This window comes from Protobothrops mucrosquamatus, unplaced genomic scaffold (genome assembly GCF_001527695.2).
Source record: "Protobothrops mucrosquamatus isolate PMUCROS unplaced genomic scaffold, P.Mucros_1.0 scaffold49, whole genome shotgun sequence".
Classification (NCBI taxonomy): Eukaryota; Metazoa; Chordata; class Lepidosauria; order Squamata; family Viperidae; genus Protobothrops; species Protobothrops mucrosquamatus.
This window is the reverse complement of record NW_015386431.1, coordinates 1,184,508-1,211,060: the sequence shown is the minus strand read 5'-3', so window position 1 is coordinate 1,211,060 and position 26,553 is coordinate 1,184,508. Positions and strand designations below refer to the sequence as shown.

At 35.7% G+C, this 26,553-nt stretch overlaps 1 protein-coding gene across 1 annotated transcript in view; it reads right to left on the bottom strand.

The window, feature by feature from the left end:
* Positions 1-26,553, bottom strand: part of PTPRB (protein tyrosine phosphatase receptor type B) — a 74,810-nt gene that overhangs the window by 4,397 nt on the left and 43,860 nt on the right. The window contains exons 12-32 of the mRNA XM_015811794.1: positions 25,644-25,907; positions 23,613-23,876; positions 22,116-22,379; positions 21,091-21,360; positions 18,961-19,224; positions 18,065-18,328; positions 16,796-17,077; positions 14,380-14,658; positions 13,422-13,571; positions 12,962-13,205; positions 11,065-11,171; positions 9,218-9,317; positions 8,325-8,405; positions 8,208-8,225; positions 8,026-8,107; positions 7,773-7,863; positions 7,343-7,419; positions 6,376-6,510; positions 3,184-3,306; positions 2,327-2,490; positions 1,531-1,666 (exon numbers count right to left, since the gene is read on the bottom strand). Of these exons, the coding sequence (XP_015667280.1) occupies positions 1,531-1,666; positions 2,327-2,490; positions 3,184-3,306; positions 6,376-6,510; positions 7,343-7,419; positions 7,773-7,863; positions 8,026-8,107; positions 8,208-8,225; positions 8,325-8,405; positions 9,218-9,317; positions 11,065-11,171; positions 12,962-13,205; positions 13,422-13,571; positions 14,380-14,658; positions 16,796-17,077; positions 18,065-18,328; positions 18,961-19,224; positions 21,091-21,360; positions 22,116-22,379; positions 23,613-23,876; positions 25,644-25,907 (3,659 nt within the window). The remainder of the gene's footprint in view (positions 1-1,530; positions 1,667-2,326; positions 2,491-3,183; positions 3,307-6,375; positions 6,511-7,342; positions 7,420-7,772; positions 7,864-8,025; positions 8,108-8,207; positions 8,226-8,324; positions 8,406-9,217; positions 9,318-11,064; positions 11,172-12,961; positions 13,206-13,421; positions 13,572-14,379; positions 14,659-16,795; positions 17,078-18,064; positions 18,329-18,960; positions 19,225-21,090; positions 21,361-22,115; positions 22,380-23,612; positions 23,877-25,643; positions 25,908-26,553) is intronic.

Sequence of the window (26,553 nt, the reverse complement as noted above, 5' to 3'; positions counted from 1 at the left end):
ACAAGCGGGCCTGACCTAGGGTGAATTTTAAATAGGGATAATTTTTAATGATTTTAAATAGTCACAGCCACTAATATTTGGATTTTAATTGGTTTTTAGAAGGGGTAATTTTGTATACTGTTTTAACATGCTGTGAGCCGCCCTGAGTCCCATGGGGAGAAGGGCGGCATATAAATTTTGTAAAATAAAATAAATAAATTGGAAAAAGAATCCCAGCTTATTTATCTGAAATATTTCTAGAGGGTCTATAAATTATTATACAAATGGATAGTGAATTTGGCTTTATGCCAGAATTGGTGAAAATGGTTTTAGCATCCTTCCACTCATTATAAAGAACTGCATTTTGCATGAAATTGGTGTCATACTCCTTAAGTTAAGTAATTAAGCATTCATATCTGTAATAATGAAGATATAGGCAATTATAAATCATAACTCTAAGTGAGGCTTGTGGCATAGAAGATGAAGAACATGAAGAGTATTGCCATCATTATATAAACTCTCATCTGATTGGTATCAGGGCTGATTATAAAGTCACAGGTTTTGTAGGTTTGAAATCCAGGCATTCACAACAATCTTTTGTTAGCAATGATGAAATAAGGGTAGAATTTTCCATTAGGGCCGAGATCAGATTTCTTTTCTTCTACTCCTCAACCATGTTGACCCTATATCACTGCTGTTTTTTTGTAACACCATATCTTAACCCTCAAAATTGTAGGAAACTGTATGGCCAGTTTTTGGCAATTGCAACTTCAAAGTTAGCAGCACACAGGAAAAAAGGAATTGGGGTTCACATGCAGCTTTGGATCCCAGAATGCCCTTTCCTATATTACAGGAAGTCTCAGGATTTGTTGATGCCTGAAAACTGGGAGAGGCAGGATCCCAGAGTCAGAGAGAATGGAGGAAAGATATTTAACAAGGCAATTATGGATTGCTTCTATTAGAAGAGAAAAAAAAGCAATTTGCGTGGCTAACAGGTGAAGGAGGCATGAGTTAAAAGAAAAAGAGCAGAGGAGATGCAGATTTGAGGAAGAATGGGAGACGGTGAAGGTTGGAAGCCTTCATCCAAGTCCCATACTAGAGTTTTATTCATCTAGAATTATGCACATTATATTGTGAACTGCTTTTGGTAGGTGGTGGTCCAGAAAGATAGAATTTAAATCCAATAAATATATGCATTAATAAAAGAATGCTGTTGATGGGAAATGGGGAAGGATTATGATTAATTGTGAAGAGGCTGATTGGACAAAAGCCTGGTAGCAGAGGTGATGATGGAAGGGGGAAAGAAAGTATGAGCAGAGGAGACAGAAGTCTGAAGATAACAGAAGAAGAAAGGAAAGACTGAGAGAACGTAGGTCATAAAATTTAGGACAAGATAGTGAGATGACGGTAGGAAATAAGTGGAGACTTAGGGATTGTGGATCAAGGAGGAAAGGGGACACTGGTTTTCTACTATAGATTTGAATGTTATAGTTAGCTGGACATCTTTAGCTATCTTGATAATACTATTTTACCACTGTTTTTAAAGTTTACCTCTGTTTGAACCATGTGAACCCTGTGAAGCCTAAGATCATACACTGCCCCATAAATATCCACAGAATCCTTTGAGTCCAACTGTTGAAGAAGTCGGTCCAGTGCAATGAATGTCCCGGTTCGACCAACACCAGCACTGAAAGAGAAAACAAGAACAATGCCACTTCAGATTATGGAAAAATTTCAGAGAAGAGCTACTAAGATGATCAAAGGCCTGGAGACTAAAACATATGAAAAACGGCTGCGGGACTTGGGTCTGGCTAGTCTAAAGAAAAGAAGAAATAGGGGAGATATGATAACAGTATTCCAGTATTTGAGGGGCTGCCACAAGAGGGGGTCATGTTATTCACCAAAGCACCACAGGACAAGAAACTATGGTTGGAAACTGATCAAACAGAGAAGCAACCTGGAATTAAGGAGAAACTTCCTGACAGTGAGGACAATTAACCAGTTGGAATGGCTTGCCCCCAGAAATCGTGGGCGCTCCATCACTGGAGATTTTTAAAAAGAGGCTAGACAGTCATTAGGTTCTCCTGCTTGAGCAGGGGGCTGGATTAGAAGGCCTCCAAGGACCCTTCCAGCTCTATTCTTTTTTATATCTCCATGCATTTTTTTGCCAATGTCTTATGGAAAATTAGTTCAAGCTAAACTAGGATTGATATTCCTTTTCATTTTTTCAATTTCAGGGATGAAATTGAATGATTCAAGGTTTGCTGTTACCCTTTGGAAAGAAGCAAAATCACTTTTTAAAATGAAGGTCTGTGCATTTTTGAAAATATTATTGTGCAGCTCATACCTGCAATGAACTATGGTTGGCCCAGCCTGAGGGGTCCGATTGATATAATCTCTTACAGTCCTCACAAACTGAATGAGCGACTGGGTGGTTTCTGGTACACCATGGTCTGGCCATACAGTGTAGTGGAATTGACGAATAAGTCTAGAGGAATCAAGCTGCTCTTCCTATCAAGTCAATGGAACAAACATAACAATTAGCCTGGGAAACAGACACTATATAACACATGAATATGTACTAAATTTTGGAGAAAAGTTTTTCATAAAGTATAAGTACATAATGGCTGCTTTACTGGTGTAAAATGAAAACCTCCAATTATTTCTAAGGCATAATAAAGTATAAAGATGTTGAGAAATAAGTGACAGATAGATCTCTTGAAATATCCATGCTATCACTCCAGTAAGGTATTGAAATATTTTTTCAATTCACCATCATCAATTTACATCATTGAATTGTATATAAGAATAGATTAGCAGAACAATATTCAATAAGTCTCCTTAGAAGGAAACTCAAATGGATTTACTGGAGATCCATTTTTAGATTAAAGGATATATCTGGCTGGCTGGTTAAGTAGGTTTAGAACAGGTTGTTTGGTTGAGTGGAGATTTTTAGGAAATATCAGGGATATTAGTCAGAGAGGGAAGAAAAAAATGTGGAAAAGTGATGGACCACTTCATACCATACTGATGTCATAAATCTATATGGACTACATATTGGGAGTTGAGCTCAATTCAAAGAAGGTGTTACCTTAAATAGGCATGGAGCTGCATCCTTAATACATTATTTCTTTCACATTTAACAATAAAATGAGATAGCATATCTTCTTTGAAACATTTGATTAAATAGTTGGAAATACTTACGCTGGAAATCTTAAATTCTCTTATTGTCCATTCTGGGAGGACTGATTCAGATAGCATCTGGACTATTAAGTCACCATAATATAAAGAATCCTGGTCAAAGGGCCAATAATGATCACATTTTACCTAGAAATTTGAAAAAAGTTTGCTTTTAAAATTACAAAGTTGTATTTATCACTATGCAGCTGAATAGCTGTGCCATTCTTCAAAGGGATGCTCCACTTTGTAGGAGGTTAGAGCAAAACATCCTCTCAAAGCAGTGCTATATCCTTCTCATTTTTAACAGCAAGTCGAAGCAACCATGTTACTTTGCATTATTATGCTTCAGTGCTCCTTCAGCCTTCTCCTTCAGAGTTGGCTATGGTACTTCTAGGTTGAGTGGCTTCAGCAGATGTAGTGGGTTTGCCAACTGCAATCTGGCTTTGAACTTTCTGAAGCCTGTCAAAGCTTTTTGGGAATCTTTAGCAAATACTGTGGAACTATGCCATAGCTCATGTTAAAATCACTCAGTTTGGAGTGATCACAACATACATCAAAGATATTTCATGCTGGATTGTTTCGCTGCATACTTCAGGCCATCATGGGAGTATTTGGCCAGTGCTGAGTGAGAAAGTTCAGAGCCTGATTGCAGAAATGGGGAAGAACCTTTCACCCATAGCACTGAACTGAAGAAGTTTGAGGCAATGCAAATGGTTTTGCTAGGGTGAATTATGGCACCACTTCACTTCTATGAAGAGAATCACATCACCTCCTTGGCCAAATCTCTTTGTTGAAAGAAAACAATTTGCTTTGCATATATCAATGAAAATATACTTTAATTTTATAGCAAATTTTGTAGAGTTCCAGATACAGATGTTTATAATCTGATTTTCCTATTCTAGAGAAGAATGTACAAGCATCAGGCTAGAAACCAGAAGACTGTGAGTTCTAGTACTGCCTTGGCATAAAAGCCAGCTGGGTGACTTCACGCCAGTCCCTCTGTCTCAGCCCAACTCACCTTACAGGGTTGTTGTGGGAAAAATAGGAAGAAGGAGTATTAGGTATGTTCAGCAATTTAAGTTATTTATAAAAACAATACTGTAAAGATGGAATAAAAAAAGTCTAAATCAATACTTTTCTGTATTTAAATACAAACCAGTAAAAAGCAAGAAAGACCCTCTCTGTTTCAGACCGGTCTGCTTTGCTCTTTGCAGGGGTTTTTGCATATCAGATAATTTGATTGATCCTATATGCTATGTACAACTATCAGTTTACAGGGAGTTCTTGACTTACGACCATAATTGAGCCCAAAATTTCTTTTGCTAAGCCAGACAGTTGTTAAGTGAGTTTTGCCCCATTTTATGACCTTTTTTGCCACAGCTGTTAAATGAATCAGTCCAGTTGTTAAAATAGTAAGATGGTTGTTGAATGAATTTGGCTTCCCCATTGATTTTGCTTATCAGAAGGTTGCAAAAGGAAATCACATGACCCTAGGACACTGCAATTATCATAAATATGAGTCAGTTGCCAAGCATCTGTAATGTAATCACATGACCACGGGGATGCTGTAATAGTTGCAAGTGTGAAAAACGGTCATAGGTCTCTTTTTTCAGTGCCATTGTAACTTCAAATGGTCACTAAATGAACTGTTGTAAGTCAAGGACTATCTGTAGTTTGTGCACACCATAAGTGCCACTGTCATTTGTTGCCAACATTTCATGGAGTCAAGTAGAATCTGTCTTCCTATGGCAAATGTATCTAATGCTATGTTAAATTGGGATAAACAGGCAAGGAACATTGCTTGATCATCTTATTTTTTTGTTTTTAAGGACGTATGAGAGGTAATGTGATAAACCAAGTTCATTAATATGTTAGTAACACTCAGTTCTACTTGTCCTTATTTGGGTCAGATGAAGTGGTGCAGATATTGAACTAGGTCAAGAAACCATGCCTTGATTCTAGTCAGATGGAGATCTTGTGATAGGTGGGTTCTGTATCTGTATAGCTTGTTCTAAATAAAGGAATGGATATATAGCCTGGAAGTCTCTTAATCAAGTCTTGTCTTTTGATATTTGGAAGCTTCTGGAACATTCTGGTCTTTATCAGCTTTGACTAGTTAAAAATGTAACATTTTCTGTATGATGTTTACCTAATACAATTCATGTTCTATTACATTTTTCATTACTACCATATATGATTCATATACGCTTTGACAATAACCAAGAAACTTCAGCTAGAATAAAATATGTTAGCCACAAGTGAAATTGATACAGCAAGAAACATCATTCTGCACTGGTCTTTTCTGAACTCAACAGAAGGTACTAGTGTATCTTTATAATTTTAAATAACTTATGCTTGTTTATCAGTTAACATTTGAGAATATAGTCTCTTCTACATCTGCACATTTTAATTGAGTTAACTCTTTATTATACTTTCCAGCTTAATGTCAACATGGATAAAGTGATCATATTCTTGAATACCAACTAATAACCATATGAATGAAAAGTCATTTAAAAACTGAAGTAAATAAATAGACAAATCTTAATGAACCTTCATTTTTCTGTTAATATTTTTGTGAGTGGGTAACAACTCTGCACAACATTATAGCTTAGATTCAGATTTGCTCCTTTTATTTGTAAAGACTGGAATTGTCTACAAAAAACAAGAACTGAGCATAATCAACTTTCTACAGCTGCCTTCATCACCCTGGTTTTTACTGGATCATTCAACAATCCAACACCTATTCAATTGGGGCTCAGAAAGAAAGGGCAAAATGCAAGCTATTTCTTTGTCCCATTCCATAGGTGGATGTTTCTGTGAGAAAATTCACTCATGCAATATTTGGGTGTAATCCATTGTGTAATCCATTTTATGTAGAACTTTATGAAAACAAGAATTGTGTGCATTAGTGACAGGTGAATGGTTGGTACCACTGAATACTAGAAACTCCCCCCCCGCATCAAAGGTTTCCCTTCTTTTCACATGGAGCATGTGTTTGGGTGATGGTCTAAAAGCTTGTGAAAAGGCTATAAATAATGATCTCAAGGCAAACAGCTAACTGGATTTCTTATGTGTGTCTTTTTTGCATAAATCATAAAGCTTCTACTACACTGTGATATGCAACAAGTTCTGTTGTGGATGCTATCATCGGCATTTTATCAGTGCTAGATGATATAATCTTTTTGTGAGGTAATTAACAATAAGAAAACCACTCACCCGGCCCTTCTCGACACACTGGGTTACCATGACAACATTATGAACATTCTGTTCCCATGCCATTTTCCAGAAATCATCCTTTGTGCCAGGCAAAGGTCCTTGAGTTGCAATGTATTCCCTACGGAAATTATTGCCCTGTTGATTCAAAGGCTATGATTAGTTCAGATAGTGCCATAGTAACCGGAGATAACTCCCTATTCTTGATTTTAAAGCACAGTATTCATACTTAAAATAAGAAGAGGGATTGTCCATGATGTCATCAGGCTGAAAAGAACTAAAATGTCACATATGAAGATTACTTTGTCTCAAAGAAGCAATTTCATCTTTCTATCAGTCAGGATCAACCATACAATAACATACAAAAACTAAAGTAAGAACAACCAAAAAACCTGGCCAAAATTATGAGCAAAGCCAATTGATTCAATTTTCCAGAGGAAAATGTTCCTGCTAGGCTAAGTCTCTCTTCTTCCAATTTCATGGGTTCCTAAAATGCTCCTATTCTGTATATATCATTTTAAAGCTGGTGCCTTCTGATACATTTGGAGTCTGAATCCCACTATTACTTCCAACACTTATCATGATTGAGTTAACTATAGATTATAGAAGCTATATAAGAATATTCACATGGCATCATTACCATTTTCTTTTAATTCATAGATCTATATGCTTTCTGAATCAAATATATCTTCAAATAGTGGTGCTGTCTGTAATAATCTGCTGTATCTATTTCTAAAGGATTTAAAGTAGCTACATCTGACAAATTATCATCTGTAGGTTCTAATGCTGTTTAAAAATCAACTTGTGGTCTTTAGTGATAATGGAATCTCAGTTTTATGGAAACTAGTTTGGCACAGTGTTAATAATTTGATTGGTTAAAAAATGGGCAGGAAGATATAAGAACTTCTCTTTGGATGACTATCAAATAACTTTTTAAAGAGTCCATATAAAGGAAATATGGATCACTTACTGGGATGTAGCTTGCATTGATATAGTCAGAACATGGGTCATCATCTACATTTGAAAGTTTCACTCTTGTTGTGTCATCTATAAGAAGGATTTATTATAATAAAAATATGAACCATTAGATATAGTTATTAATTTCCTTTACTTTCATGAGCTACAGAAATAGAAATAAATATTTACTATTTTTCCAGTCAGCATTAATACCCTCCATCTAGACACATTAAAAATCAGGTCGAGATTGCATTAACTAGAAGTGAAATCATACTTTCCACCCGAGATATTAAATGATTCACGTATAATATTTTTAAAAATATACAAAATAAAATACTATTTTCAATTATGACTGAATTCTAGTAATAGGATGTCGCTTGTTTTTGCTAAAAAGACACATGAATATAAAAAATAAATGGCTCACATTCAACATAATAACTTACAGGGTAGTATATTATTATACCGGTTCTTCCCTCGGTTCTCTGGCAGAAGTGCTATGTCACATGATTGGTTTCGACCCACATCCTTTAGATCCTATAGAAAATCAAATAAAGGAGATGAAAATAGATTATACAAAGATTGAATAAATAAATAATATGTATTAATAAGCACCTTCTATAATACAACATTTGCTAGCCAAGGTTAAATGGGAATAGAACATGATTGCAGGTTTTTTCCAGTCTACATGGACCTTACCTCATATTCTTTAGATAAGAGGTAGTTTGAATCTGCCTGAAGTTTGGTGAAGTGCATTTCAAACTGATTTACTTTTATTAGGCTAAAACATTCAAAGAGGAGAAAAATCTGTTAGCAAGGTAAGAAACAACAATCAATGAAAAAAATGTTCTTATCTTATGCGACTTGGTATCAGCTCTTACCTGGATGTTTTCCGGTTCCTTTAAGATGTTTGGGGAAGAAAAAAATAATAGGTCATCTGTTGATTAAGTAGACGATACCAGCCATATGGTATGCAAATGCAAAGTAGTCAACCTTACCCTTTTTGTCCCAAGTTCAAATGAACTGATGTTGCTTGTTTACGAATGCTTAGTTTTGCTGTTGCTCTTTCATGGCCACTTCTGCAATACAAGAATTTGATCAGGATTATATCTAATGCTTAAAAGAAACAATATTATTTTGTTTGACCAGGAATGGGGCTTTCTTTTGTAATCTCTGTTGCAAGAACAATGAAAACAAATGGAACTTTCTAACATCACAACCCTTCGTTTTGTTGCAGCTTTGCATATGATTCATCTCATCTTCACACCACAAAACTGGCTCTGACTTATGCCACCAAATTATTAAGTGAATATCTATCCATATATCCTGATTTAAATACATGTTGTCTTTTTCTTCTTGTGCCATATCCGTTATCGGACATTGGCGATCATGTTGGCGATCCTGTTTTTATCAGCAGCCACACGAAAAAGTGCTGCTGAGTTTTGTCCAAACCAGTCCCTTAGATTTTGAAGCCACAATGTTCTTCTTCTGCCTGGACCTCGTTTGCCTTCAATCTTTCCCTGGAGGATTAAATGGAGTATGCAGTATTTTTCTGGGTGTCACATCACATGTCCGAAATATTCTAATTTTCGTTTTTTAATTGTTTTGATGATTTCCCTTGGCTTTCCCAGGCTGGTTATCACCTCCTCATTTCTGATCTTGTCAACCCAGCTTATACGTAACAGCTGCCTGTAAATCCACATTTCAAATGCTTCTAGTCTCTTCAGGTGGCCTTCTGTCAGAGACCAACTCTCTACTCCATAGAGCAGGATAGAAAAAATATAGCATCTGACAAGCCTGATTTTCAGTCTTAGGCTTATTTTAAAAAATAATTAGGAAAGTAAAACTACTGTTTGACACAGGAAATAAATAAATATAAACTTCAACTCACTTTATTTTTCGTCTGCAAACAAGCAATGCAGTGATAGTCATAACCATAATTATTAAGAATAAACCAGTGCTCATGCCTTCTACAACTCCAAATGAAGACTCTGAAATAATTGTATGAGATAAAAAAGAGAAATAACATATAGAATCTCTTCATAATCCTTTGTTTTATGATGTAATGAACAACAACAATCAATCTACATATATTTACACAGTTACAGGTAATGCTTGACTTGTGAGCATGGAATTTGGGTTATAGGTTGTTGCCATTGTTAAATGGATCATCACGTGAGCTGACTCAAATTTTCAACTATTTTTATGATGGTCATTAAGTGAGTAATTATGGCCATTCAGCAAATCATATGGTTGTTACATGAGTCATGTGGTCATTAAACAAATCAATCATATCCAATGGGCAGGGTTTTTTGTTTTCTACCAGAAAATGGCAAAAAAATTGCAAATTGTGATCATGTGACCAATGAGGGTTAAAATCAATGATAAATGCAAACGGGTTGCTAAGCCCACGAAATGCAATCATGTGACCATGGAAGGGTGGGGGATGCAGCTCTTGTAATTTGAGGATGGGTTATAAGTGGATTTTGTTAAGTCTGTTATAACTTTGAATGGTCATTAAACAAGACTACCTATTCAGGTAACTTCTTTTGATTTAATTCATACAAATTACTAAATGCAAGTTTTTAAAGAACATTATTTGTTGAACAAGCTAAAGAGGCTTTGTTTACCATTTTTCTAAGCCACAATAGTTCACATACTTATATATAAATAATAAAATAACTATTTTATCAGTTTCCCACTATACACATACTGTACATATTTACAGTTTCCCACTATACATGTACATATCTCCTTGTATTATTTACCAGGAGAACAATTAACAAAGCAATATTTTATTGTATTATTTTGTTCTCAAAACTTCAATTAAATGTAGAAAAGTATCATATTTTCATTATTTTAAATAGACCTGCATTCACCCTGTTATATAATAAGTATACAACAGTATTTTTTCTGTCTTTTGGACTGAAAGTTACAATTCTTAAATTGGCAAGGCACATTCAAAGGTATTTTCCTTCTCCATTATGTGTTAATTCTGTTGATATTACAGTGACTTTTGATACCATCAATCATTGTATCCTTTTAAGACATCTGTCAGATAGTAATGTGTATATGCACATGATTTTTTAAATTGGCCTTTCAGGTTTTTAACAGCTATAGCCTATTGCTCATATAATTTCAGTAATCTATATGCAAATTTTGGAAAAATTATCTAGGGACTTGGAGCTGGACATATTATACACCAATCTTTCTTTTTTCTCCAATGACAATAAGTAGGAAATTTTCAACTTATGGACTGAATATAGATTAAAATATTGAGATTTACTCTAAATGACAAATGCATCTCAGTTGGGAGCAGAATTGAATCTCAAATATATTCTATTCTGTAAAGGATGTAGATGTTAAAATTCTATCTGAACTATCCACTCCACATCTTACAATGCTTGTAAACCATCAAACACAAGTTCAGTTGCTTCTGCCTGGCAAACACAGAATATATCCAATGATAACAAGGTGGCTTTATGGAATGCTGCCTCTAAAAACCATTCAGGAAAGTCAATATCAAACTACTAATACTTTGGAGTAGCTAATCTCATCTAAAAATCCACCTTCTTCTATCTCATTTTTCTCAACCAAATGCAGTTAGGGATTGGCTTATAATCATTCTTAAAGGAAGCAAGAGTGGTCCTTAAATATATAATATAGTAAGAAGATTATTATATTAATTATATCATTTTCAGTTATAGTCAAAATTTTAAAGATAGGAAGGAAACTAACCTGACTCAGTCACAATTGGCAAAGAAAAATATGTATCTGTGAACAAGGGCTTCTGGACTTCCTTCAGATCTTCTCTAAAAAGTTGGGTAAAAGCTCGGATACTGATTCTAGAAAGAAAACCAAAAAGTTTTAGTACTGAAACTCTGAGGTAGTTATGCTTTACAATCATAAGACTAATAGCTAGAGGTGCAGATGTTATCACAGAAACTACCACTGTATTAGAATAGAAGAAGGAAGGTTGTTGGTGTTGGACCACAGTTCCTAGTTAGCATGGCTATTACTAGAAGTTGCAGTTGAGCAACATTTGGAGGCCCATAGTTTTCCTACCTTAGCACTGTTCTGAAGACTACAGGAGTTTAAGATTCTATCTATCTATCTATCTATCTATCTATCTATCTATCTATCTATCTATCTATCTATCTATCTATCTATCTATCTATCTATCTTTCATCCCTAACTTTTATGAATATGGAACAACTCAACCCATATTGCTTTCTGTTTTTGCTTCAAGTGGTTTGTTTATTGTAGGGCTCAAATTAGGCATTTGTGCATTTATAAAGCAGGCTACAATTAAAAAATGATTATTCATAATTAGAATTTTCCACTCTTTCTTTGTACAATTCCAAGAATATTCCTTGTTTATTTTGCAGGATACTCAGATAGGAAGGTCAAAAAGACCTTTAAATGTAGCCAGAAGCATCTATTGTGTTATATAAAGATCTGTAGAATAGAAATATATTCATCAATTTACAGTTATGAGAATAATTAAGATATTAAAAAATAGCATCTAAAATATTTTATTATTCAGCAGTTTTCTTATTTTGTCTAATTATTTTCACTATTAGTCATAGCTGGTTTTATAACACAGACACACATTCATACGCGCACACACATATATGCACAAACATACATACATACATATACACACAAACATGCAGAGAGAGAGAGAGAGAGAGAGAGAGAGAGAGAGAGGCTTCTGTTTTTAAAATACTCACTATGGATTACTATTATACTGGCAAAGGAATTGGCACATAATTTCCTGTGTGTTGGCACAGCAAGAGTGTATCAGATTTTGCAAAGCATCATAATGTTAAATAGACCCTAGCTAATAGCCTTTTGTTTGATACCCACACTCAGTCAAGAGTTAGGACATAAAACATAAAACACGTGTCTCTTAATAAATTATGCCTACATCTTAAGTTAAAATATGACCAACACCGCACAATGTCTTTATGCAACTGATGTAATTGCCTGAATATTTAAGAGAAAAAAAACCTATCGGATAGCAGTTTAGTTGGATAAAAACACTAACCATACAAACAAACCTTTTAAAACCATTTTTAGTTATAAATTATATAACTGGAATTCTAAGAGTGGTTTCATATTGATCAGGATTGATCATCTAAGGCCAAGTGCAAAATATTATCACAGAAGGCTGTCATATACACATTTAATTAAGCACTCAATAATTTTTTTAGCACATTGCTCTTGTGCAGAACTAAATCTGAACTCCTGAAGACTTTTCATATATAAAGCTACTCTCAATTCCTAAAGGTTTTTTTTAACTTCAAAGAGTTAGTCCCACTGAACATATGGGGGATTACTGATGAATTAATATGACATTTAGTTATTTTGAATAGTGATATATTGTTGATGGTGTTTAGTTACCATCTTAGTTCACACAATTTCTTTGTTTATTAACTGCAAAATTCTCAAACATGACATAGCTTTGATTTAGCATTATCCATGTGACAGACCAAGGAAAAGCTATTATAAAAATAATATCATGCGGTGCAAGAGATTCAGTTTATTTACAGTGATGAAAGTATGTTTAGAAAGCATAATGCAGATAAAACAACACTGTATTTTGTGACCTAATTACTACAATGATTCTCACCTATAGGCTGTCCTGGGCTTTAATGGTCCATCACAATATTTCTGCTGATTTGTATCACACTTTCCTCCCAGATTTTCCATTTCTGCTCCAAGCTTAATATCAAAACTCTTTGAAATACTCTCTGGGCTTTCTGAACATTTACTTGCAAAGTAATCTGTTTGATAGATCTGGATGGAATTATTGTGTTTATATTCCAAGTAAGAGGGTAAAGGGTGAAGCTCTTCTGGCTTCATTCTTTCACTGCCTAGAAAAGGATGGGGGTTGGGAGAGGCAGAAAGAAAGAGGCTAAATATTACGTAATATGACTTCTAAAGAATAACTCTGGGATTTCGCTTTGGAATTTAAATAGTAGCTTAAATTTTAGTCACTTGTGAAGTCATAATGATATTTTACCAATCTGTGGTAGAAGATGGTGTCAAAGGCAGCATATTAATGCAGGCTATTTTCTATGAAAACATACCGTCAGTCTCTCTCACAACCACTGTAAAGTATTTCACAGCTCCATTGGTATCACTGAACCAGCTGCAATTGAAGGTGAAGTGGATAGTGGATTTGGTAATAATAGCATCCTTTTTATTCACTTGAATATATGCAGCTGGTTGAGGAGGACCTAAATGGGAATGAGAGTACTGTTACAAATGCCATCCGCTGTATTGTGCCAAAATTACAAATGGAAATTAACCAAATTAATTTTCTAAGTTTTCATTTCATAAACTAATGTGTTTAGCCTATTATCTTATCCGTTTGTTTTTATGTGAAATTGCATCTCTCTCTCTCTCTCTCTCTCTGTGTGTGTGTGTATGCCTTGAATGCAATTTTTCATACAAAATAAATATTGCTAAATTTATCCTAAGGAAAAGTATTTATAAATATTTATGTTTAGAAATACTTTTCGTTGTAATGAAATATATTAAGCAAAATATACTTTGGCATATATTTCGAGCTGAGAATTTCATTGCAAATTGGAGGAAGTGTAATTGGAATAATTACAATCCAGTTTGCCTATTAGCTGAAGGGGTGTGGAACCATACCTCAACATGAGAACCAAATGAAATCTTCAACATTCCTAGCTCAAATACAGACTTTATCTATAGAAAGTCAGATATTGTGGCAATATCTTCCATCCCATAAGTCTTTTTTCCCTCTAAAACAAATGTAATAGCATTTACTTGGCCATTATGATATTTGCTCTGTTAGTTCCAAAAGCTCATCAGATAGTTTTAAAAAGTAACAATAAGAAATACATCCATTTACTTTTAAAATTAGAAAAAACACTGCAAAATGCATCGAAGACAGCAAAGCAATACATTTTGGCATTCATTTCAAGTCTTTTATCACACACTGGAGGCCTTCCTGTCCCATCCCTGCTATACTTTCTTCTTCATTAAGCTTTGTGTGTACATTCAGAAGTGACTTACGATCTATCATAGTGATGCTATTGTCTGATACCATCTCACTGGTCATGTCAGCTGATTGCACTTTGATAGACACTGAGTATTTTGTATGGGGAACAAGGGTCATAATGTTGTATACAGATCTTTCTTTCTCTATGATCCTAGAGAATTCTATCTCCTCCGTGTCCATTTTTTTGCACTCAATGCTATATCTATCAAAGTCAGAGTCAGGAGGGATCCAGGAGCATGCAATGGCAGTTGAATTCTGTGGCCGACAATGTAAATTTTGTATCTTATCCGGTCCTTTGAAAAGAAGCAGAAACAAAATCAAGATTATGCATTGATATTTATACTTATATCAAGTACTGGTCATATCAAAGAGATTTATATTGATTTAGCATATTGCACTATCAAAGCGAATGAGGCTGCCACAATTTTAATGTTGGAGGAATAGCAAACTCAATATTATTAATTCATTATTGCTAAGTTTCCAGACTTAGCCATAATTTAAATAAATTGTTTAAAATTGCAGTAACCTAAGTTATTTATGATAACCTTAAACATTAGAAGTTTACAGGAAAAGTACAATAAACTTCCTAAGACTTAGTTTGCAACTTCGCTCTAAAGGGTCTTGATGATTTAACATGTTGTTGGATGGCTTCTATGGGGTTGGGAAGCTGAGTTCTGAAGAGTTAGTGCTGCTAAGAGAAGGGGAAGTTTCCCACTGCTGGGAACTCTCACCTTGCCCAGTTCCCAGGATTGTTTTTTTCAGACGCTTTCCCCTTTGCCACTAAAAACAAATACAGCAAGGGGAGAACAAGAACAGGAGCTGGATGCTGTCTTCCTTTGGCCAGCTGGAAAAATGATTACTAGAAATTCGAGGCATGGGGTGGGGGAAGGACACCTACCCAGCATCATAAAATAAATGAGACTGATGCCTACATGGATATACTTAGTTTCGATGCAGTCTATATGCTGCTAGGACAGTGATGGAGAACCTTTTAGAGACTGAGTGCCCAAAAACCGCCCCGGCCCAACCCACCTCCCACCTCCTGCCTACAGGGCCACCCACAGCCTCCATGGCCTGCTGCTGCAGATCACCCAGGCGGCCCAGCAGCGCCATGGCGGCAATGCCCTCCACCTGCACCCGCAACATCATTTGTGCGTGACGGGATGCAAGGGCGGAGTCTTGTCCCCGCTGCCCAGCTGCCATGTCCTTGGCTGTGCTGCTCTGCGTGGGCTGTGCCTGGGGGTGACTCTCCTCTGGGGGGCGGCTGGTGAGGAGGGGGCCGTGGGGGAGGTGGGGATGGGGCGATGGCGCGCGTGCCTACAGAGAGTGCCATAGGTTTGCCACCACTGTGCTAGGATATGGGAGAGATTCTTCCAGGATTTTCCTCACCTGAGGAATGTGGGTACTAGACACTTAGATTTGAAAAAGGACATTATTTACTGTTCCACTGCAGCAAATAAAACATTTTCAGCTTGCCCTGCTTACTTGAAAGCACAAGAATTCATTTAAAATATTTGGTATTATTTCTCTGCTAGTGACTTCATGGCATCACTGATGTTTTCTGAAGCCACATAAAGCCAGTCCACACTGCTGTGGATCCTAACTATACCTATAGCCAATGCAAGCTTGTGTCCTTACTGAAGGAGTGAAGGGACTTAAGGATAGTTGTGACTACAATGAAATGCTTTGGGAAGATGAGATGTTCCTGAACAGGGGAATTAAAGATCTCCGGGAAGGACAGAGAAGGGAAGAAAACATAAAGAAGAGAGAGAGAGAAAAAACTCTCTACAGAGGCAAACGCAAAAAAAAAAGTGTGACCCAAAGAAGCAAGAGGATCAGGAGATACTTGGTGTCAAGAAATGGTCCCAAAACAACCTTTTAGAAAAGGCTGACAGTCTCATGAACAAACCATATCACAGAACATTGTAGATATTTCCCACAAATTGTGGAAATCAGGACAATGACAAGCAAAGGATAAACTGAGGTGGTGGGTGGTTCCTCTCCAAGGAAACTAAAGTGACTATTTTGAGACACAGTGATATGGGAAACGTGTTGTCTTCCAATCAGATATAGAGGGTATGACAGAGCAGTTATCAAAATTATTCAAATTCACCAGACTCTGTCTGGATTTACATGGGGATGCAGGGCATGGCCAGAAGAGAAGTGAAAGATACACTAGAAAGGACAAGGTCTTGGGAAAGAACTGGTATCACAGGTAACTTTTTCATTAATCCTTCTAGCTGAGGGTAATGGTGCAAGAAGAAAAATCAAAATCCAGGAAATCAGCAATGTGGTGATGGCATTACCAAAAAGGTTTTGAATCTGCAACAATGGTTTAAGCTGCTTTTCGATATAAAGTAATCAATGCATCTATCAAGCTTTCTTGGCAGTGTCCTAATTCAATTCAAAAAAGATCTTGCCAATTCTTACTTGTCCTCACAGTTCCAAGAAGGGGTTTACTGTAAGTCTTCCGAACTGGACCACTAACCGTCTTGATACTGAAGTGATAGAGTCTCCCTGGATGGAGGCCATTCAAGATGCGGCCTTTTGATTTGCTGCTACTGTAAGGATTGAAGACTGTGAGGGCATCTTTTGGGGTCCATTGCAACTCAAAGTCATCATAGTCTGTCCAGTCAGGAGGACCCAGCCATGTGATGGATAAAGAGGTGTTGGTCACATCAGCAAATGACACAGTACTGGGAGGGATTGGCACTAAAGATAGAAAAACAAAACCATATTTCACTTGAGTAGGTAGTACACTTAAGACCATAGTTCTAGATCAGAGGTCTCCAAACTTGGCTACTTTAAGACTTGTGGACTTCAACTCCCAGAAGTCTTCCCGTGCTGACTGAGGAATTCTGGAAGTTGAAGTCCTTAAAACAAGCAGAGCACCTCTTTCTGAATTCTTTTTAGTTCCTTAATAATGTAAATTACGTGAATGGAAATGGAGTAGGCAATGCGAATAGTGCAGCCACCAACATGCAAAGGCACTGTCCAATTTCATCTGGACTTTTTTTCTATCTGCAGTCCCTAACCAAATTCAGACCATGTTTAACCTGGTCTTTCTTTTCTTCCTGCCGTACCAAATTTGACATGATTCTTTATAGTGATCCGGGAGTTATTCTACTGAAGAATAGGCTGATAGTATCCTGAATATTAAGCAAAATCACTCGCTTGAGTTTGGTTCAAAGTTGAAACATGTAATCAAATTTTATCTATTTCACTTTCAATGTTACCTAAATATTAGTATTTTGCTTTTTAATATAGGATTCTCTGCTGATTTCCATGCCCCATTCCAATTCCTTTGATTTTGTGTAGAATTGCAGACTACACACTTCTCTGATTATCTGAACTGGTGAAATGAATTCTATACATTTTATTAGAGCTATCTTTCAGTTTCTTATGCATTTGAACCATACACGGATCACTGTGGAAATATCGGTGAAACTTGTATTGATTTGTTTTAAAATCATAAATGCTTGTTCAAAGCAGTATCTATGATCTAGCAATCCATACATTATTTACTTGGAGGAAAGCTCCACTGAATGCAATAAAAAATTCTTCTCAGGAAAAAAGATGGTTAGAATTGGATTATAAAGCACTTATAAAAACATTTTCATGGTTAAGGAAAAAAGACTACTTGCCAAATTAGATTATGTGTCTCCAATAACATAAAAGAAAGACAGGATTGTTATTTACCTGTTCGTCCCTCCGTATTAGCTGAATTAAAAAGCTCACCACTATAGGTGACCACAACAAGAGTATATTTTCTACCAGGAACTAAACCCTGGAAATGCCACTCTGTCAGATCTTTTCCACGTTGTGCTTCCTTCTGTGTGCCATTTGTATTATAAAGATGTAATTCATAATAATCAACATCTCCTGGCGCTGGATTCCAAGTAAACCATAGGCTGTTAGTCATATTCCTATTGCCTCCTTTGAGATTGCTAACTGGAGCTGGGTCTAAACAGAAGACAATAGAGAATGCTCAACATTTATACCAGCCACCAGTTTGTATATCTGTACATCAAATATAAATATCTGTTGAATTCACAAAGTCCTTAGAATTATTACCTCTGATTGGCTGCCTTAAAGAGGGTCAAAATTTAACATCAAGTGGAATCTTACTATCCTACTGGATTGTCACACAAATATATGATATAGCAAGGCATTTTAATCTAAGCTTGGGGAGTGCTTATTTTGATGATCTGATGACAATCTGATGACAAAAAAGTATTCATAAGTTTTGTTTCAGTTTTAATTAATTTTGGATTGTAGATTTTGACTGGCAAAGGAAAGTTATGCTTTGCTGGAACAAGCTGATGTTCAGTTGTGTTTTATAGACCACGCTAGTTTAAATTAACAACAGTTAATTTACTTATACTTGATAAAGAAAAACTTTGATTAATCAAAAGCAAAAAACAAAGCTTCCAAACAACTTCTAGATGGGCTGTAAAAAGAAACATGAGAAATGTTATAGTGAGGTATAAACAAGAAATGTGAGAGCTTAAGTAGAGCCTAGGCTTGTTTATACCTCACTAAACCATACTTTAACTATGATACATGAACTTTCTCAGTCTCATGAAGAGCTTTACCTGTTCTTGCAAAGATGAACGCTTCTTTAGTAAGCTTGCCACTGTGAGTAACAATCACAATTTTGTACAATCTGCCTTGCACCAAATTCTGGAAGGAATACTTTTGGAGATTTTGGTTTCCTGAATTTCTGTCCTGAAGAGATGTGTCTGGATTATACAAAAAAATGTCGTATTTATCAAATTCTCCCAGAGAAGTAGTCCAGTTGAATGATAAGCGTCCAGTGGTACGTTCTGTAACTTTCAGATTTGTGACAGCTGCAGGAGCTGAAATCAGAAAAGAGAGTGCCCTCTGAATAATCTAAAAAACTATACCGACACACTAAATATCCATAGTATTGCCTTCTATAAAATTAACTGGAAATAAATGCCATTATAATCTGATCTACTCCTGGCTACAAACTAAAAAAAATTAATCACTGCATAAACTATTATTCACCATAGTAATTCTTCAGTCATAATCAAGGTGGCTTATAAAACCTAAAAAGAACAGTTAATATAGTGTACTACCTTAGTATAATTAAAAATACTTATAGAGGATAATTTTTATAGCTGATAGTTGAAATGGGGAGTCCTTGGTGCTCTTGGAGCTTGGTTGTTTTCTTGTAAATGTTTCATTACTGAAACTAGGTAACATCTGCCCTAATAATGTTATCTAGTTTGGCTAATGAAACATCTGCAAGAAAACAATCAAGGTCAGAGAGCACAAAGGAACTCAAAATAAAAAATCAATGGGTTTTCTATCAGCAATTTCAACACATACATGCTTAAGTCATTTTTTAAATACAACAGACCCAAACATTCTTTAACATAAAAAAATGTGTTTAAAGTGAGTATAGGCTCTGTCTACTGCAGCTTTTTATATGTGGACAGGTAAGTCTTTATATATAAGAGGGACCTAATTGTGCATATTCCATCATTTATATTCTGAGCATTCAGCTACTCATAAAATTAAAATGGCCGATTCATTTTCATGAAATTTGATGGATATGAAGTCAAAACGTTAAAGAGGTGTGGACTCTTTTAGGTTGGCTTTGATAATGGCAGTTTAGAAACAGGCATTTTTAAACTATTGAAACCCTTTCTTTTTAAGATGAAATGAATTTCCTTTTTCTTTTGTCACTGAAAGTTGACACATGATGGTTATACATGCATATTTCTGGGTTATAGTTAAAATGTCTATCAGTGAAGAACAAAAAGGTCTATTCTACTGATAGTGGATTCCTACTGTAGCCAGAACACATCTGCAAAAGTAATTGGTCCTTAAGAGAAAAGCTGGCTGTAGTTCTCTAATACATATTTCTAACTAAATTTAAAATGGAACTATCATACCGACACTAAAATTACTGAATAAGTTGGCAATAGGGCAGGAGATCCAACTATAGGAAAAAGAGTAGAGCAAGGAAAATGGCTGCCATAAAAACAAAACAAAACCCTGAGCCAAGCCAAACCAATGCATATATATATATATGTGTGCATTGAGGAAGAGAGAAATAAGATAAGAAATAAAATAAGAAGTTGGGATATTTTACTGTTATTTACTATGTAATGATGCTGGGCTTTTTCTCCTGGAAGGGGTAATTATTGAGATTGATATATAAGGTCTACACTATAAAAACAGCAGTGTCCCCAATAAATAAGAAAGCCAGCAAAGAAAAAAAAAAGATCTATCTATGTTCCAAACTAAAAGAAAAATTTCCAGGAACTTGATATATGTAAATTTTATGTCCCCAGAAAAACTCAAATCCCACTTGTAGTAGAAGATATTTAACATATTGAATTCAAAATACTTTTAACTTGAAATATTCACACATCTTTAATTTATATGGAGGCTTCTCATATTAAAGAAAAATAAACAAGAGTAAACCTATTATGGATATTTACCAGTGTATATAGGCAAGTCAAAATTAACTGAAATTTTATATAAGAAATTATTTGGACAGTTAAAATACTGGCAGATTTGCTGGCATATTTTATTTATGTATTGCTTCCATAGCTAAGAAATTAGCTAAAATAATAATTCAATTAGCAAAGAACAATGCAAATATTCATGATGCAATTTAAAATTAATTAAAGTTGAACAGATTTTCGGCAACAGATTGTTGTTATTTCATAGTAGAAGTGTTGAAATACCTGCTTGGCCTTCAGTTTCTGCCCGGCTGCTGAAGAGACCACCGCTGACAGTGAACATCTGTATTCTATATTTTTTGCCTGGTGTTAAATCTTCAAATTTATGCTGTTTAGCAGTGGCTGGTTCTGATTTATTGTGTAGAAGGACACCATGCTCAGTCAACAGGAGGATGTCATAACGTTCAGCTACCCCAGGAGCACCATTCCACGTCACCATCAATGAATAACTGCTGTATTCATTGTCTGCATGCAACTGCTGAGCAGGAGCAGGAACTAGAAATAATTGTTTAATAGTAATATTTCAAATGAGTAGTTTTTCTATACATTTGAAAATTCCAAGTTCTATTTTTGGTAATTTTGGACCGTATTTACAATAATTGATGTTTGCTATTGAACTGCTATTGAGTCTGTCTGTTCAGGTGAGGTGAGATCAAAACAATGGAATGTAAAATGAAGAGAATTGGATAAGTGATATCTGGTAAAACTCTTAGGTAAGTTGTTCCCCCTATGTTTTGGTGCCAAGAAAAACAACATCTCCCTGCAGCAGACATATTAATCAGAATCTCAACTACTTTTATGATAGCTGTTTTATATATTTACACCTCCCCCCTGCCCTATTCATTTCAAGCTTCTAATATAAATGAAATTCTCTTTAGGCAGATTTTTAACAAGCCACTTATGAAATTGATTATTGTAACTTAGCAATGTTCTTTAATTATTTTCTCCATTTTACTCAATTTTCAATTTTACAGGTAGTCCTTGACTTACTGCCATAGTTGAGACAGGAATTTTGATCATTGAGCAAAGCGGTCATTACATCAGATGCCCACATGACCGCTTTCCTCAGTGACTGCAATCTTGGCCCTGCCGGTTATGGTTATTAAGCAACCACGTAGGTCATTGAATGGATGTGGCAAAAGAGGTGCCTGCCAAAGGTGGACAGAATTCGTGTGCTGGACTGGAGAGACAAGGAGGGGATTGTGAAGATTTCTTAACTGTTTGCTCTATGGTTTCAGGAAGAGACTTACTTGTTCGTCCAACAGCAGTTGAATTGTTCTGCAGGAAGCCACTCTTGGTCTGTACAACAACAATGTACTGCTCCCCTGCATCTAGTTTATTAAAAATGTGCTCATACACATGTTTGGAAACCGTCTGGACACTAAGGGGATGGTTCTGATGAAGTATTGTGACAGTATAAGAATCAACATCTCCTCCTCCAGGGGTCCAATTCACTTTCAAGCTGTTCATCATTCCGGCAGGTGAAATATGAATATTTTTAACTGGACTTGGAACTAAAGAGACACAAAGCAATATGGGAAGGAAAGTTACTTTACGTTTCCTTAATATAGCATATATTTTCAAAATTGCAGAAAACATGAAAGACAGTCATCTGTTTTACAATTTTGTAAACAAACTTTAAGAGAGGTTATAATAGGAAGAAGGCAGGGACCCAAAGATTTTGGAGAAGAATTGCAGATGCTTCAATGTGAATTTACAGAAAGTAAATTGATGAGCAAATGCCAAGAATAAATACTCAAAACCTGGATTCTGAACAGGCTAGCAAATTAAACTTGTAGATGTGATGGAAATGGGATGGGAAGGAGGATTCAGTGCTGTGAACTTTAAATCCTGCCATTCTAGACACAATTCTGTGATAAGAGTGTACTTTCACTTTTAGATTCTACTAGACAACCTGTGCCTATTCGATCATTGTTTCAGACATATTTCCTTACCAGATTCCTCAATGCTTTCTACGAAGGCAGAGCTTCTAAAGTATTGGAAAAGTTCTTAAAAATATATTCAGTTATATATCTGCTTCGGAAGTAGCCCATATTGAACTGTACAGTACTGTCAAACATTAGCAATTGACCACAGGAAATGTTTTATGACATTTTGTATTATGTCATGAAATATTTTATGATAATGTTTATGTCACCATGTTGGAATGGACCAGGCTGGGGCCTTCTTAGCTTAGGATTGTTTTTTCAAATTGTTCAAGCAAATACCTACATGTAGAAGATGGGGACATACTCCTATTCTAATGTAAATTTTCAAGCAGTGCTGTCCCTCATTGTAAAGCCATACAAGTTTGTGACCATACACAGCCCCTTCTTGCATGCTGTTTTTGTATATTAAGTCATACTGTATCCCCTATGTTGCATGTGGAGGAAGACCCAAATTCATAGGTACAGAATTAAAAATGCATTTCCCTTCTTGCGATCTGCTAGATCAGGATCCCCAACCCCCGGTCCATGGACCGGTACTGGGTCGCAACATGCCAGCAACCGGTCTGCACAAACAAGCAAAGCCCCATCCATGGGATGCAGGCAGCACACAAAACCATGCACACTCCGATCTGTGGAAAAACCTTTCTCCACAGAACTGGTCCCTAGTGCCCAAATGGTTGGGGACCTCTGTGCTAGATCATACTGCATTGTCCCAAATTTGTGAAAAATTACAGCTCTCATGCATTCGTCACCCAACAAAGGCAAGTTCAGAAGTCTTTTGATATATTTTTTCCTAACCTGTCAATCCTTCTATGAAAGTAGAGCGCTGTGCTTCACCACTTATTGTCATGACAACAATTTTGTAAAGGCGGCCTGGAGTGAGGGATGTAAACTTGAATGATTCAACAGTATTTTCAAGGTGATGAGGTGGAAAAACTTTCATGTCATTGAACAGAAGCTGGATCTCATACTGATCAACATCTCCATCAGCTTTGGACCAAGTAATATATAAATCTTCAGTGCTTCTGTCACTAAGAGTCAACTCTTTTACTGATTCTGGAACTGAAGAATGAGGGAAAGGACAGTGTGAGGTACACCTATACATATACACAAACACACATAGCCTTGAGGAGCAGTTTACTCATTTTGATCAGCTTTTAAATAAAACCACAAATTTTATTAGCCATCAAGAAAGTTATTATAAAAAAACCCTATAATTAGCTTACTGTGTGATAATTAAAGATCTTTTTACTGAACTGAACTTAAAGCCTAAAAGTATTAAACTGAAAGAGGAAGAAAGCTCTTGCAAAGGGGAAGATTACCATTTCTTTAGGCCACTTGATTTATGTGACTGGTACAGAAGACGGCCCATAGACCTTTCTTCACCAACCTATTAATTTACCTATGGAGAGCTGCATGCATTCTTGTTGCCTATCATAACTGGGCTAATACAGGTAGTCCTCGACTTTGTTTAATGACTGTTCAAAGTTACAAGGAGAATGAAAAAAGTGAGTTATCACTATTTTTCACACTTTCGACCACTGCAGCATCCCCATGGTTACATGATCAAAATGCAGATGCTTGGCAACTGACTCCTATTTGTGATGGTTGCAGCATCCCAGTGTCATGTGATCACCTTTTGCAACCTTCTGACAAGCTAAGTCAATGGGGAAGCCAGATTCACTTAACAATTGTGTTACTAACAACTACTTTGATTCACTTAACAACTGTGGCAGGAAAGGTCGTAAAAATCAGGCAAAACTCACTTAACAACCATCTCACTTAACAACCATCTCACTTAACAACTAAAATTGTGGGCTCAATTGTGGTCATAAATTGAGGACTACCTGTACGTACATTCAGAAATGATTTCAATCATTTTGAAATACATATATTTTTGAGTGAGCATGAATTTTAATTATTTGCATTCTACCTTAATAGAAATATTTATGTAACCTAAACCAATTGATACATCTTTTATAACACAATAGTGTTTTTGACATGGCATCTATATATGAGATGATATAACCTAGGTTCCTTTACTTAGGGAAAATATTTAACATATCCTTTAAACACGTTAAAAGGTTCTACATATTCTTTTTGAGGAATGAGGTTAAACACTATTCTGGTGATAGCTAGCATGCTATGATTCAATTTGTTTCTTAAGAATGTATAGAGATAATTTTACAGGAAATGCTGTATGATGGGAGACAACATTATCTCTTTCTGTCCAGAACTTATTTGTCATAAATGTACATATGCAAGCGTGCACTCACATCTTATGTTTAATTTGGGCATATTTTTCACTGAACATAGCCTTACTAAATCCAGTGTAAAATTTCTATAAGAATTCAGAACTATCTTTCCAAACTGGGCCACTTCTATGTTCTAGAATTGATAAATATAGCATCTTGGGAAAGCCTGATCCAGGACATTCTTGAAATGAAGAATGTTACTCACTGGACAAAATAGTGTTTCTTCAGTAGACTGAAAGTTAATACCTATTTTCTTAATTGCTAAGAGTCATACAACTATTCAGACTTTGCAAAGGTCAAACAAATGAATATAAGTACAACTGCATGAGTTTACTGAACTATGATAAGTTCTGGAGTGGCATGACCTTGATTTTAATTTGTTGATTTATTTAATTTATTAGCTGGTCATAAACATCAAATTATAAGACAGGCACTTGATCTTTCTTTCCATAGGAAAACAATCCTTAATAATCAGTTCAATTAATAAGATCTTCAGTTCAGATGTGTAATATTTAAATTGGATTTTTAATTTTAAAGTATAGCTTATTTAAACCACTCTTGAACATTCACTTACCTGTTCTTCCATTAGCCCTTTCACTGGTTTCGTATTTTCCACTCCTTGTGCAAACAGTTACACTGTAAAGCCTTCCTGGAATCAGGTTAGTGAATATACATTCGTTGACATCCTTGGAGATAGTTTTCGTTTGAATGAAATCATTGTTGTGCTTGATGATCACTTCATAATTGTCATAGTCTCCAGTGGCATGTAGCCAGGATACCTTTAAATAGTCACTTCTTGCAGAATTGCTTACCGTGAGTCCCTGGACATTTGAAGGAACTGAAAAGATAAAACATACTCCAATGTGCCATTATATCTGATACAGTCAATACACAAAGTAATTTGAGAAAGGAATTGGTATAGGTCAACTCTAAGGAAAGGATAATCATTCTGACCTAGCTGTAGTTGTATATAGTAAAATTTATCCTGATAAACATAGTCTTGTGATGAGTTTCACACCAGTAATTATCGAGCTACTAACATTACAAATGAGTCTTCTTATCTAGGCCAAAATGATTTGTTTGGATATGTAAAAATTGAGCAAAATCCTATTTTTATTGTCCTTCTTTGTTCTCGTCTATATAAATGACTTATTTCCCAGGACTGCGGTATGCATGAATAGAATAAGAGTTATATAGTATGTTGTTGCCTAAATTAAAATGATGGGATTGTGGTCCATATATTAATCACTGTATATTTTATATATATATATATATGAATAAAACTAAAAACTCGACTCTTGGGAAAAATCATAATATCAAAATAAATACAGACCGCCAAGAGAATACATATAAAATGTTTAATCTACCTAGCTTTCGTCAACAAAACGTTTGACATCGTCAGGGCTAAAAGGCAACAGCCGGTTGAAGTCTTATATATCATTGCCGAACGTCAGTTTACGGCTCCTGGAGCAAGTAACAGGCCC